Below are 14,150 nucleotides of genomic sequence, written 5' to 3' on the forward strand. Positions count from 1 at the left end.
CACATGTCATGAGGATTAAAATGTGGATGTGCCCTGAAAGCTTTTCCTAATTCACACCTCTCTCCATTATCCATTAGAACATACATGACTTTAATGGGGAAGGGGAAGGCTGTTGAGTTACGTGATTTTCTCTTTTGTCAGAGAAGTTCATTGAATGATTCATACAAAGTAACAATTAGCAAAGTATGAATAATCTCTCTTATTTCCTTATCTTGAAGAAGGCATTAAGCCAGTTGACAAGTATCATCTGAGTATGGGACAAATCCCCTTTTTCAAACATCATAGAGATGTACCTTTCTGATGGTAGGTGCCCATTTAGGCTCTCATTCTGGTAAAAAGAAAGGGAAATATCAGATCCATTGTATTAGTCAATTTCCCATCTCTGCAGTTCAACAAGAACTCTATATACATTTTGGTCTTTAAATAAGAGATTAAGACACCTTTTCATAATAGGGGATCCTGGTCTGAACATCTAACTACAATCTTTCCAAGATGCTCCTTGAAAAGGGAAATACATTATTATTTCATTACTCCACAAATTGGACCCCATGAGATACAGCTACGAATTATTTTGGATCTCCAGGCCCTCTGTACAAAACTTCAAAAATATGCTGAATTTATGACATTTCTGTAGTCATGGTATATTACAGATAGGAGGTTTAAATGACAGCTTTCTCTACCCGCATCCTTTGCTGGCATTATTAATGCAGTTTGCGATGTCTTTTAGATGAAGGGGGAGATATATACTACTGGGTCATCTGGTCCCAAAATTGCTGTTGTTTATTTGTCTGCACATAATGTGGGTAAAGTTGTATTTCTGTTTGTAAACACATCAAGTAAAGCAAATTGTTAATATATCATTTCAAGTTTAGGCAACTGAGAAATGTTTGGATAAAGTACACTATGTTGTATTCACAAATTAGTTTAAAATGTAAAAAATGCACAGAGGAGCAAAAGGCAGCTTTGGCACTGATGTACTGCTTTAAGAAAATTGAGAAATTATTAGTGTTGAAAAAACACTTTAGACTGCAGTGCGTTATTTCTCGTGCACACATGGTGTCGCAAGGTGTCGGAAACTCGAGCTATTGCAGTACAACTCATGTCTGAGCATGCCAAGGGCTACAATTTGTCTTGCTCCTCAAAGTGGATCTCTGTTGTGCCAGAATGGGTTGTAATTCATCTCTAGTGTAGTAACAAGGGCAGTCCACCTATTGCAAACAGGCCCTAGTGTGGTACTCCTGCAGATAGACAAAAAAGGTATGAAGGAGCTCTACGGTCTCTTCATATCATGTGACACTGTACTTGTGGATGAAATAGCCTTTGTTTGGCAACTCTGGTCATACTATCAGTTTAAACCACCAAACAACTTGTGGTCGCAACTATTATGTCTCATTATTCTCTTACTTTGGCTGCAGTTAATCATACAATTAATTAAAGGGCCCATGTCATGGTTTTCCGGTTATTACCCGTCCCCTTGTGTGTTATGAAGGTTTTTATGTAAACAGTCTGCAGAGTCAAAAACTCTCAAAGTACACCCTGTAACGAGTAAAACTCTAACACAGAAAAGACCTGTCTATGCTGCCCCAAAACGCCTCATTGGAGATTTCTCATTTTCCATTGCTTGCTTCCTGGGTTCTGTGACATGTGAACACCCAAATCAACAACAAATGACCGGATTGGCCCAAATGGACCAATCCGCGGAGCACCTAACACCAGGATCCCTTGGCTAACTAACAGGGAGTCCCATAGACTTGGGACTCCCTGAACGCTGGTAATAAACGAGTTGGGATCGTGGAGAAATGCTCACCGCAGACCCATTCTCACAGCGTTATAAACCTTTTTCTTACTCAATATCAAGCCACACTTGTTGTTTTTACTTAGGCTGTGAGTGTTTGTGAGTGCTCAGGATGAGTTTCGCTTGTTCTCGCTGTATCGCCGACCCGTAAACCTGTCCGCTCCTCGCAGCAGCTTGCAGCAGCTCGCAGCTGCGGCGAGCAGCAACGAGCCTCACAACGTCCCGACCAATCAGAGCACACTGGGCTCACAGGGAGGGGGGGGCAGGAGTTCCAACAAGCCGTTTAGGACAGAGAGTGAATACACATACTATGCAGAGATGCTGTATGAGAAACCAATGTGAGTTTGGAAAATTGCACAATATAAATATATTCTAGTATACCTCAACAAAGGAAATATGATCAGTAGAAATGGCCATGACATGGGACCTTTAAGATAAATGACTCTCCAGGCCTGTTTAAAAAGTGGAGCATTACAATACCTCACAATATTTGGTTAATCTCATTAGAGGTGATTGTGACTACAAAAACCTGCATAAATTAAGAGCAGGTCTAGTATACGGCAAGAATATTCATTCTCTTCACAACACTGCTGAAGAGCTTCACTGGCCACATTATAACCAAACGCTGACCGCCAGTAATTCTGGGCTCCCAAAAGACACCCTGACAAAAGTAGGTATCCCTGGTATTAGAGACCCTTAGCTCCAGGGCCCCTGCATTATTCCACACACAGCAACAGCAGATGTCCCCTGGCTCTGCTCACCCACATCAGTTTATTAAACAAAATACCTATTCTGATATAAGTTCTGCACCATCAGGCTAAAGGTATTTATAAAGCCTTTACCTTCACCTTACCTGACATCATCCACATCCTTCATAAGCAGGCACAAGGAAGTTGGGACTTTGCTGAATTTCAAAACTTGAGAAAATGTTGTATTCCTAAACTACCCTATCTGTGAACATGTGTGACTTTTAATTGTATCGATTGTGGTTTACTCTCACATATCCAGGAGTGGGCCTACTTATATTAGCACTGCATAATAGAATAATCGTTTGCACAGAGGTTAAAATAGTGTTTGCCAACATTACATTCAATTGTTGCCACTGAACAGTATTCTCTTTACAAAAAGTGGGGGGGGGGGGGACTTACCAGATTCAGCACCGTTTCAACAATATCCCTGTTGTTAACCTCTCCAACCTGGATCAGTCCGATGACAACAGCAAATTTCATTTTGATATTCCGGATTGGAACAGATGGATTGATAACCCCAGCCGGGAACACCACTGAACCTGAGCCGGACATCATCGTTGTCTTCCCGGCGGCAGCGGAGACTGCAGCTGCGTGCTGCCTGTGACCTGGAGGAGGTTGTCGGTCCGAGAGAGACATCGAGCCGGGCATTGTCACCGGTCTCTCGCTTGTCATGTCCACCCAAGCCGGGTGGTTATAAACCGGTCACACGCTATCTCCTTGCAATAAATCCAATCACTGCTCTGGAGATCCAAAATAAATGAAAGAGAGGAACACTCGCGAAACCGCGGAAAACAAAAACAAAACAGAAGCAAGAAATCACTGTCAGTTAATTCCAATCCGGAGAGTACCGGTACGAGAGTCTGCTGTGTTGTAGGTACCAGCCGGTAAACTGAGCAGACTAACCCGCGCTGTGTATGTGAGAGTGCCGCTCTCTCACTGCGCGTCTCCGTGTCTGTGCTGCTGTCACCGCCATGTTGCCGCCCCCTGCCTGCGGTTCAACACGCCTGCGCTGAGATGATGGAGCTTGAGAGCCGAGCAGGTCAGCCGCTTCCCATGCACCGAACAGGCGGGACCAGCAGAGTGCGGAGTGCTACCCGGAGTTAATAGCGTGACAATTTAGTAAAAGTTTGCCATGCCAAGCCAAAAGAAAACAGTGGGTGTAAATTGTCTTCTATCCATTTTATAAAGTTATATTGTCCGTTGGTTTAACCAGTGCGGTTACCAGTGAAAGTTAAACGTAAAACAGTCCATATTTGTTCAAGTCGGTTACGCTTTATCACGTGAGTGTAGCTTCCTTTAACATTCCCAAACAAAGATGCAAATCGGAAGTTACCTGAATATACATTGAAAATTGCATAAAAGCATAACAAGCATGTTCTGGATAAATAAAGATATATTTTCAAAATGTTACATTTCAATAGAGATCTATCGCTACAAGAAACTCAAAGGTACCTAATACAATTAATGCGGCCTTCTGTGTGGATGCCCAAGTGAGCTGGCACACATAAATGCAAAGACTAATTTATACTAACGGTGCTTTAAAGCTCAAGAGTCTCCAAAGGTTCCAAGGTCTCCAAAATTCAAATGAAAGTAAACCTCGAATCAAAACAGAAATTATCAAAAAATATGTTATAAATGTGTCATTATGATGCCGTCGTAGGATACAAAAGTAAGACGACCTAATGTCATTTTCGGTGTTAGAAATAGCCTACTAGCCTTGCCAAAGGTTAAGATTAGATCTGTGTTGTAGGGCCATGTCAAATATTCTAACGCGGATATGAACATCAAGACTTTCAGGCAATATTTTTGAAATGCATGAATGCACACATAGAAACATCGGACCTGAATTATCATCATCATCCCACAATTTATTTCTCTCCTACAGGGTGTGCTTGTTTGGTTTCATTTTCAGTTTTGGATTCAGGTCCATTTCCTGGATTAGACTATGAGGCACAAAGGTGACCCTGGATAGTCATATGCAAAGTAATACAACAAATCCTATTACAATGAGATTAATTCCCTTGGTCAATTCTTTTTTCATGGTCCTGGTGAGTTAATAGTAGTGTCTGCTACAGATCACATTGAACTGGTTTTTAACCAGTCTTTAATCATAGACAGGTATAATAATATTATTTGTTGTATCTATGTTTGCAACAATCACTTGTGACCATTCATGCTTCCATTGCTTAATGTTATATTAATTACATGTTTCAAGTTACTTATTCAGTTGAATAATGTGCTGCCAAAGCATTAGCATAGATGCATTGCCTATATGGTGTTTTATAGTAAAAAGAATGCATTTTACTGCCCTTTGACTCAATATTTTTAAATGTTTATAATTAGATAAAGCAGGTAATGTATCATTTATGTTTGCCAAATTGATATAGACACATATTTACAGTCCATAATAATACATAATGACAAAAAGCCACCACGTTCCAGTGGTTATATAAAAGACACACTGACAGCTTGGCAACAATCCTGTCCATCGTCCTGAGTGACAGCCAGAAGCTGAGCTTGCATTTCATGACCTCATTAAGCTGATGTGTGTCAGCATGTCTTCAATATGTCTCAAGCCAAGGTATAATGTTTGGCTGCATGCAGCTGTACCGATCATGTTTATTTTTTTTTCAGTTTTAAGCTAGATCGAATTTACGGCAACGTACATAAAAAACATGGTCACAATGATGTCAAATATTCTGCTGATAAAAAACGGCCATCTAGTGGACACAAATGTCATTCAACCAAATGTGTCAACCCATGGTCTTTTAAAATAAGGCCAGACAAAATTATCTGCAGACTTCATTTGGTTTAGCGTTTGAATAACTGATATGTTAGCATACAAATTAATTGAAAGCTCCAATAAGGTGTTAATGTAAATTCATTAAACCATGTCCATGTAAATCCTTCAAATGTCCAGTAGAGGTCGCTCTCATCCCACATGAACAAGAATGTTGTTTGTTGAGGACAAGTCAGTGGTACGAGTAATACTCAGCCTGACTGACACCGTTTGTGTCAATTGACCATGCTAGGTATTTGTTTTATTTTATTTTGTGTTGTCTTTTCAAAGTGAAAGAGAGAGGAAGAATCAGTGTATAAAAACATTTTATAATTTTGATAGTTTTATTATAAAAGGATGTCTTTTGTACTTGACTGCACAATCCAGTATCCTTAAGCAGGTATGAACAAGTCAAACCTTAAGTCATTATTTTTACAACCACCTGGGGGTCAGAGTTCAATAAAATTAGACCCATTCCAAAATGGCAATACTGAGGCAAAGTAAAACCAGCTTACAATTTGTACCATGTGTACTACAGAAAGCTTGACACAGTGAAAAAATCAATATATAGGATATTAACATATATACTATTTATCCCTTCACATATATACAATATATACATATAGCTTGCATGTACAGTATATTCACACACATATTTACAGTTGCTGGAGTCTACATCAAAATAATTATAGCTTTAAATCTGAAAAGAATAACATATACATGCTTCCCAGAAGCGTTTAAGGAGCTTGAATGTCCTAGACATTGTAGATTAAAGTAGCAGTAATACAATATTATTAAAGATAATAATTATCATAATAAACAGGTTAAGCAACATTAATGTAAATAAAATCCTAAAGCTAAGGACATTGGCAGGATGATTATTTTCCGATTGAGTAATTATGCTCAGCACCTATAAGATGTCCTCTTTTGTCATTGTGCAAGTACAGAGGAGCTGAAATTTATTTTCAGAGCGTTTTTACTTCTGTGCTTTAGTTCTGGGGTCCTGTCTATGCTTTGTGTCTGCATGTAAGCAATGACTCAAAGGCTCAATCTTGATCTCAAGGCTGAGCAGACACACTTGGCAAAGAGTTTCAGATTTTGGTCTCCGGGCCGTCTGCGATTAGTGGCTGAAAGGAGTTGCGTATCCGGGCAGCTTCTGCGGCACAAAGGTGACCAAAGGCTTTGTTGTACCAGTCTGGAGTCCTTCCTCTGAAACAAAAAACAGTACATTTAATATACTATATTTTGAAAGGAGCTTCAATGATAATAATTGATTAAATTATTATCTTAAAAATGCAAATATCACACGTAGAAATATATAGGTATACTTTTCAAGTATTAAAGAGGCCCCATTTGCTTCTTGGGGTTTTCTCTTTCCTGTAGTTTGTCCTGAATCAAATTGATTGGAGTTATTTGTTTACTTTACATTATGTAACACTAGCACTTCTATTGGCTAGCACTCCAACACATTGCACTTGATTTGCTAAGGTTCAGGACATTTCTGACACATCTCTAAGTGGTTGATCAGCTAACCATCGGTGCAGACTGGGCTCTGGTTTCCGACAGGGTGAAAAGAGGTGCTGTAGCATAGGCAGTATTAGGCAAATAAAGCACTTTTTGAACAATAAAGCATGTAAACATGTCACAGTAGAAGCACTAAATATAAACCTGAAAATGAGTGTAATTTGTCCTCTTTAAAAGCAAAAAACCTTGAAGTTATTGACATTGTATATCTCATTAAGATTTTTGTGGGACTCACTTCAAGTCCACTCTGCAGATGTGAGTGAGCCTCGACTTTCCTGAGCCGCAGGGCTCCAGCAAATAGTTGGACTCCAGTACTATAGCGCGTACTCCTCCCACAGGCGGACAATCCTCATGCTCTATAGACACAGAAACCAGGGAGCAGGCACCTTTGGGCAAGTCTGTCCTCCAAGACCTTGAATAAACATAAAGAGATTGAGTATGTGGCCTAAGAGAAAAACAAATTATAGCATTTCACTAAAGAAAATATATATTTTGTTTTGAGTTTCTTTTTTTATTTACCACTCACCTAAGTACTACGAAGTCCCTGCTGGGATGAGGGGGCATGCGGTTGAGGACATACTGAAATACTTCTGTCTGCTTGTCCAGTGTCTCACACACTTTCCACTGCAGCAGGTCCACATCCCATAGGTGGCGCTCTCGTAGCACACGGTTCAAGACTACAGATGGTGGGGCTTCCACCTCCACAGACACTCGCCAGCGTCTCAAAGGGTTCCCATCTCCCACCTGGAGAAACACGAGAAAACTTTTTTTTTTTTATTTGCACACATATATGCATGAAATATGAAAGAAAATAACAGGAGAGGTCATGAAGACACAGGCTTACAAAACAGTCCCCCCCTCAATCAACTAAGCTAGCATCATTTAGAAAAATAAAACAAATGCTAAAAGACAACAAGAATGTAATGTAAGAAATGTAAACAAGAAGTGAAAACTAATAATACAAATAATGACTGATTCATTAAACTTAATATAAATCTGATGATAAATTAATACTAAAAATGTATAAGGTCATAGAGTTTTTAATAACTTGAAAATATGTGTTTGCATTATTTATGATAATTATTAACTTGTTACTTGTAAAAAGAGATATCAATATTCATTTGAGGTTTAATAAACATCATGAACTCTATAATGGGTAGAGCACCAACCTTCTTATAGGAGAGCTCTGTGTTATCAGAGCTGCTGCAGGACACCCAGTATTTGGACTTTTCCCGGGCCTCTTTGATCTGGTTCTGAAGCCTCCCCTCCATGTGAGTGTGGTACGTTCCATCCTGATCCTCCAGATGTTTGCACAGCTCCTCAATTGTTGGTGCATGTAAGTCAGCCTCCACATATGAATTACGCGACTGAGTAACCATCTCATGAGGGATCTAATGGGTGTATAAAAGCATGCGGTAAGATTCAAAGCAAACATACACAGAGGGAGGCCTGGGGATATTGCATCCAGGCTTGAAATTCTTGAATCATTACAACTACAGGTTCTTGTACCTCAAAGAGACGGTTGCACTCTACTATCATATGAGCGAGGCCCTGTGTTGCTGCTAAGTTTTCATTCAGATCCTTTTGGTCTGGTCTGCCAGTGGCATACTTCTTCCGCATGGCCCTGGGGATTTTAGGGAGACAGAAAGCTTATTAGGCCAGTAGAGTCCACGGGTCAAAGTCCCCACCAAATGCAGTATATAAACTCTTCCTCCGCTCTGCAGGAAACCCCTTTGATCCTTTTAACAACAATTTCAACATGATAAATGAGAGCTTTGCTTTGTTTGTACACAGCATGGTCTCATAAAACGTGGAGTTTCAAAAAAGTGCCATGGCCTTTTAAAAATCGTCCCAGAAAGAGAGCAATCTACTGCGCCCCTGAGGGTTGAGCAGACTCTGTAACCCATTTTTATGTGTATCTTTATGGAGTAATAGGTGAAGATAATCATGCAGGAATGAATAGAAAGCATGCATGTCTTGTTTACTAGTTTTTTAAGGAACAGAATGGCATGCAATGCTCCCCCTACAAAATACAAGAAAAATTACCTTGGTGAGAGATTATCTTTCTTGAGTATATTGAGATGGAAGAGGGAGGGGGCCAGACACACAGCAATGTTCATGGGTGTCATCTGGTTCTCCTCCACAGAGGATGTCACATCGCTGAGGAAACAGAGCAGTGTCTGCAGCACCTCCCGGTTTTCATCTGACATTAACATGATGGCTGCCTGGACGGCTTGCAGCCTTTGGTCCTTCGGTACATCTGCACATATGAGAAAATTGATTTATATCATCTCTTATACAGTATATATCCTATATCTTAAAGGTGACCTATCATGCAAAATGCACTATTGTACGTCTTTTATACATGAATATGTTTCCCCGGTGTTCCAGGGAACTCACCAAGTGTCAGAAAACACAACCCTCTCTATTTTCCTCCATACCCAAATCTCTTAAAAAGGGGCTGCAACGGATCTGATACAGACTGACCCAGATTTTAACACTTCTATGACATCACAGAAGTGGCGCTACGGCTATTGGGCCAACTCCACCAATCAGGAGGAGACAGCCAAGGACATTGCTGTTCCAAAGCGCTGGAGACGCTGTAGTACATATGCCAGGCCTGTAGATGGTGCTGTTCTCACAGAATCAGCCCATTCAAAGACACTGTTAAATGAGGAATGGCTAAAATGCATGATCTGTTTGGTATTTTGAAAAATAAAAAGTATAAATATGCCTTATATAGGCATGGTCCTATTCTATATTATTCAAATATAGCATGATAGGTCCACTTTAAATAATACAAGAGGGAATAGGTGCAAATCCACACTGCTCTCCAGATTTAAAGAAAACCAAGTAAGACACTAACTTTTAAATCTGACACATGACGAGAGCACGGACAGGTTCATGTCCTTACATTGGTAGATATGGAGAAAGGTTTCCCCCAACTTGCTGGTGAGCAAAGGCTCAGGTAGATCCCTGAAGAACTGCTTCACCATGTCAGCCACATCGTAGGCAGACTGATCCTCATAGTTCACATTGTCTGGAGAATTCTCATTCATCTGCCTGAGCGCTTGAATTCGAGACTTCACCCCTGATTTACGGAACAGACCCACCTGCAAGCAAAACAGACGTGTTAACTTGACAGCTGGCAGCAGTATTCGCTCACTGACAATTGTATCTGCTTACAATTTGTGTAATAATCTTTTGGAAAACTTCCACCGCATTATACACAGTATAGATAAGTAGACAATGTCATTCATTTGTTACTTTACATGTGAAAATTCAAGTACTTTGTCATACCTGGTCAAGACACTGGCTCCTCAGGTACCGCAGGGCCTGCTGCAGGCCGAGGGGCAGTGGCTGCCCAGAACGCTGCACATGCACTATGAGAGGCACGCCGAACACATTCTTATCCTTATAGTCTGGTACCTTCATTCTCTTCATAAACTTTGGCACGGACCTAGAAAAGATATGAAGAAAAATACATTTACTTAAAATAAAATAGTATTAAGAGCTTGTATACCAAAAGGGAATATGGTTCCAGTAATTCATTAAGGCCTGCTCATACCATAGTACACAAAGAAAGATGTGTACTGTAATAATAAAATAATTAGGGAAAAAACCTACATACAAAATGAGGTAAATGATGTAAAATGTGCTTTCACTGATAAAGAAAAATGTAATCAATCCATAAAAAGTGGATGTTAGAATTAGACTTACCAGGTCCAGCCGTGCTTGTTGGACATGGAGTACTTCTCCATGATTGCAGTAAGGCGCAGCAGAGAAAACTTCTGCAACAAACTGAGCTGGCCTGCTGACTGGTTGGTGATCTGCAGGGACGCCACTGAGTGACTTAGGCGATTAGATATCTGAAAGCTGGGCCACCGTAACCTGATGCCAGGAAAAATTAAACAGCAAAGGAAATATTTAAGATAAGATTTCAATACAATCTTAGTATTGTTTCAAATATTTCAATACTTTTAACACCATTAGTCTTACCGATTAGGTCTTGTGAGTGAAGCCCCTACTCCTGAGTCCCTCCTCTCCCTGAGGACAGTTGATTCGGTCTCAGCAAGTGATACTCTGTCTCTGTCACCGTAACTAGGTGCAGTCTGGCTTTCTGCGACTGAATTTCCCTCAAAGTCCAATGTGATCTGACTGGAGGACTGTTGACCTGCTTCATGTTCCTTTTTGCTGTCCACCTGTGACAGTCCTTCTCCCACAGGCAACACATTTTTGGACCAGTGTTCCACTATCTGCTGTAGACCGTTGACATGCAGCAAGATGTCGTCTAGATGAGGAAACAGGTCCTCCTTCTCCAGGTCTATCAGGTCTCCAGTGCTGGCGTACAGATGTGAGCCAGGAACATTATCATACACACTGATGCGGCTGCCTCTGGAGCAGCACTGTGTGACAGGTCTGGATTCCTTCCTACATGAGATCAGTGGGGAGTCGAGGTGCATGCTGCCTCTGTGCCAGTTGATAGACGCCCCATTGGTTGGGGACAGGCTCTCTATGGACAGAGCTTTGGGGAAGGTACCTGGCTTGTGGTCTTTGGGAATGTGGACAACCAGGTCCTCATAAGAGCAGAACTCATTCCTGCGGTTTTGTTCAGCAACTTTATTCACTTGGGTGCCTGAGAAGATGTCTAAGTCCTCTAAATACATGCCACTCCGCTTGTGGTCAGCCCGGTGAGGTTTACGCTCTTTTAGGCTGGGTGTACTGACAGCGCTGCCACTAGAGTGGCTGCTACCCTCACTACTGGACTGGGACGGCTGAACTTTGTTGGGCGGTAATTCTGGAGCTTCAGCATCTCCATTAATGATCTCGACACACTGCAGGGTCTTCAGTGCCTGGGCCTCCTGCTGTAGCACCGGAGAGCCGATTACCAATGACTTACGACCCCTTCCCAGTGTTCCTTTGGATCGCAGTGTCTCCATGCGCTTCAAGAAGTCTTTGGCACGGGTGTGGCTTATCTTGCCATGCTTATTAGGTAGTGAGCTGTAGTGGGCAATTTCTTTGGGGATGTGAGGCATTGTGAGAGAAGTAGAGTCTGGCATTGCTGCAGAATCCGAGCCGGTGCGGTTGGAGCAGTCAGAGTCCTCTGTGCTGAGGCCTCTGTGGCCGCTGCCCCCGCTGCTCTCACTGTGCAGGGAGGAGATCTCTGGCTCGCTGAGGTCAGTCAGAACACTCTCGCTGCTGGTGGTGGTTCTCAGAGGCAGGCCGTCGCTGGAGGGCTGACACTCTCCCAGCAGACAGTCAGTGTCCTGTAGCCTGGACCAACGCCGGCTGCTCCACTCAAAGGTCCATTTGTCACTGATAGCAAACAGGTCTTCTTCATCGGAGTCTTCACTCTGAGGAGAGACATAGCATTAATTACTCTGACCTACATGATTTAATTTAGTATTTTACACTTCTTTGTAGTTGTGTTTGTTTTTAGGTAGTTACCCAATTAAATAAAAACAAAAACAAATGAATTAAAGAGAACATGCGCACAAAATAATTAAAATAATATTAACCTATATTCTTTAACATTTTTAAAAAGGGTTAGGGTTAGTTGAATATATTGTTCACAACATCAGCTGACTACAGTATGCAAGGTAAGGAATAATGTATACAGTGAAACATAACGCAGATCATCTTATCCACAATGAACAGCTAAATAGGAAATGCAGGAAATGACTGGAGGATGTATCTGCTATGAAGTAATAATATTATACAATCAACCAACAGTGACAAAGCACCGGACAAATGATTCGCTTGACTTAAAGACTTTTCCATTATTAGACCAAGGCAAGAAAAATATCATTAATATATGCCAGCAGGCTACAATCCAAAGTGGGGAGAGATACAAATCCCTCTGGAAAGGTATGAACACAACAATGGTACAATCTTGAATATCAGTGTTGGATGAAAAGCTGAAACCAGATTCCATTTGTGTGGTAAAGTATATTCATAACTTAAGAAAAAATGATTTTGTTATGAAGGCATTGGCATTTGTATTCTATTTCTTACAAATGACAATTGTGATATTTGAGTCAAGGAAAAAAAGCTTTCCAAGATGTAAAAAAACCCTCAGAGGTAAGAGTTATAATTACACACACACACACACACACACACACACACACACACACACACACACACACACACACACACACACACACACACACACACACACACACACACACACACACACACACACACACACACACACACACACACACACACACACACACACACACACACACACACACACACACACACACACACACACACACACACACACACACACACACACACACACACACACACACACACACACACACACACACACACACACACACACACACACACACACACACACACACACACACACACACACACACACCAGGGCTCTCGACTAACTTTTTTCACCATCCTCCCGGAACCGTCCCGAAATCCAATCTAAGCCGTCCCGAAATTAATGTGGACCGTCCCGAATTTAAGATATTAGTTTTTCTGCTACTTATCATTAGTTAAAATCATTCAAAGTGACCTTTAACATAAATAAAACATCATACAAATCATTAGATGATAATTCATCAACCTTTTTATTTGAGTAAATCAGTCAATCACATGACAAAGGCCAAATATATTTAAACAAACACACAAACGAGAAAATTACTAATATTGAATCAAATCAAGTCCCATCCAATTAACAAAAAAAATCCAACACTCTGTCCTGAAGACAGAACCCAGAGTAACCACTAACCAGGAGGACAGTCTGTAACACAGTCAGGAGACCTTTACAAACTGCCCCGCCCCCTCGCACACAGACGCGAGAGAGAGATCTCGTCTGGATTGGAAAGCTCGAAAATACATCATAGACGCATGTTGTAGTCTTATTGCATATTAGAAACGGAGTTGGATAAACTAAAACTGCGATATAATGTTTATGTAGCAATACTACATATGACATATATTTTTTTAATGTCTCCAGTACCGATAAAAAGTCAGATAACGTCGGAGCTTAACGTTACCACTGTCTTTAATAATTCCGGCCTGGGCGGAGCCCGTTTAATACCGGGGCTCGGTACCCATCCATACATGGGGAGAGGTGCAGCATATTGCTAAGGACTAAATACGATGGAGGGTTCTCATCTCAGCCTTATTACCCATAGGGGATGAAGTGGAGTAAGTAAATAAAGAGGCCGGCGCTCCAGGGTCTGGTTCTGCTGTGCGTTTTTGTGATGTAACGGTAAAACATTTCAGAATTCATCCACGGGATACCATTGTCATTTTACATCACTCAACCCGCGAAATA

General features: G+C 41.2%; 2 protein-coding genes across 12 annotated transcripts in view; both read right to left on the bottom strand.

Moving 5' to 3' along the window:
- The window catches only part of nbeab (neurobeachin b), a 196,152-nt gene extending 192,606 nt beyond the window's left edge, over positions 1-3,546 (bottom strand). Inside the window, exon 1 of one of the 2 annotated variants that reach the window (XM_079676160.1) lies at positions 2,944-3,546. In XM_079676160.1, coding sequence (XP_079532286.1) covers positions 2,944-3,216 — 273 coding nt within the window. In that variant the 5' untranslated portion in view covers positions 3,217-3,546. The remainder of the gene's footprint in view (positions 1-2,943) is intronic. The other variant, XM_079676159.1, reaches the window with a different exon arrangement.
- Positions 3,547-5,648: 2,102 nt separating this feature from the next.
- The window catches only part of stard13b (StAR related lipid transfer domain containing 13b), a 79,157-nt gene continuing 70,655 nt past the window's right edge, over positions 5,649-14,150 (bottom strand). For all 10 annotated transcript variants that reach the window (XM_079679338.1, XM_079679337.1, XM_079679333.1 and 7 more), the window contains 10 exons: positions 10,847-12,201; positions 10,568-10,738; positions 10,148-10,307; positions 9,762-9,960; positions 8,894-9,107; positions 8,357-8,471; positions 8,017-8,238; positions 7,374-7,591; positions 7,083-7,259; positions 5,649-6,532 (listed from right to left, as the gene is read on the bottom strand). In XM_079679338.1, the coding sequence (XP_079535464.1) occupies positions 6,415-6,532; positions 7,083-7,259; positions 7,374-7,591; positions 8,017-8,238; positions 8,357-8,471; positions 8,894-9,107; positions 9,762-9,960; positions 10,148-10,307; positions 10,568-10,738; positions 10,847-12,201 (2,949 nt within the window). In that variant the 3' untranslated portion in view covers positions 5,649-6,414. The remainder of the gene's footprint in view (positions 6,533-7,082; positions 7,260-7,373; positions 7,592-8,016; positions 8,239-8,356; positions 8,472-8,893; positions 9,108-9,761; positions 9,961-10,147; positions 10,308-10,567; positions 10,739-10,846; positions 12,202-14,150) is intronic.

The sequence above is a fragment of the Notothenia rossii genome (assembly GCF_949606895.1).
Source record: "Notothenia rossii genome assembly, chromosome: 4".
Lineage (NCBI taxonomy): Eukaryota > Metazoa > Chordata > Actinopteri > Perciformes > Nototheniidae > Notothenia > Notothenia rossii.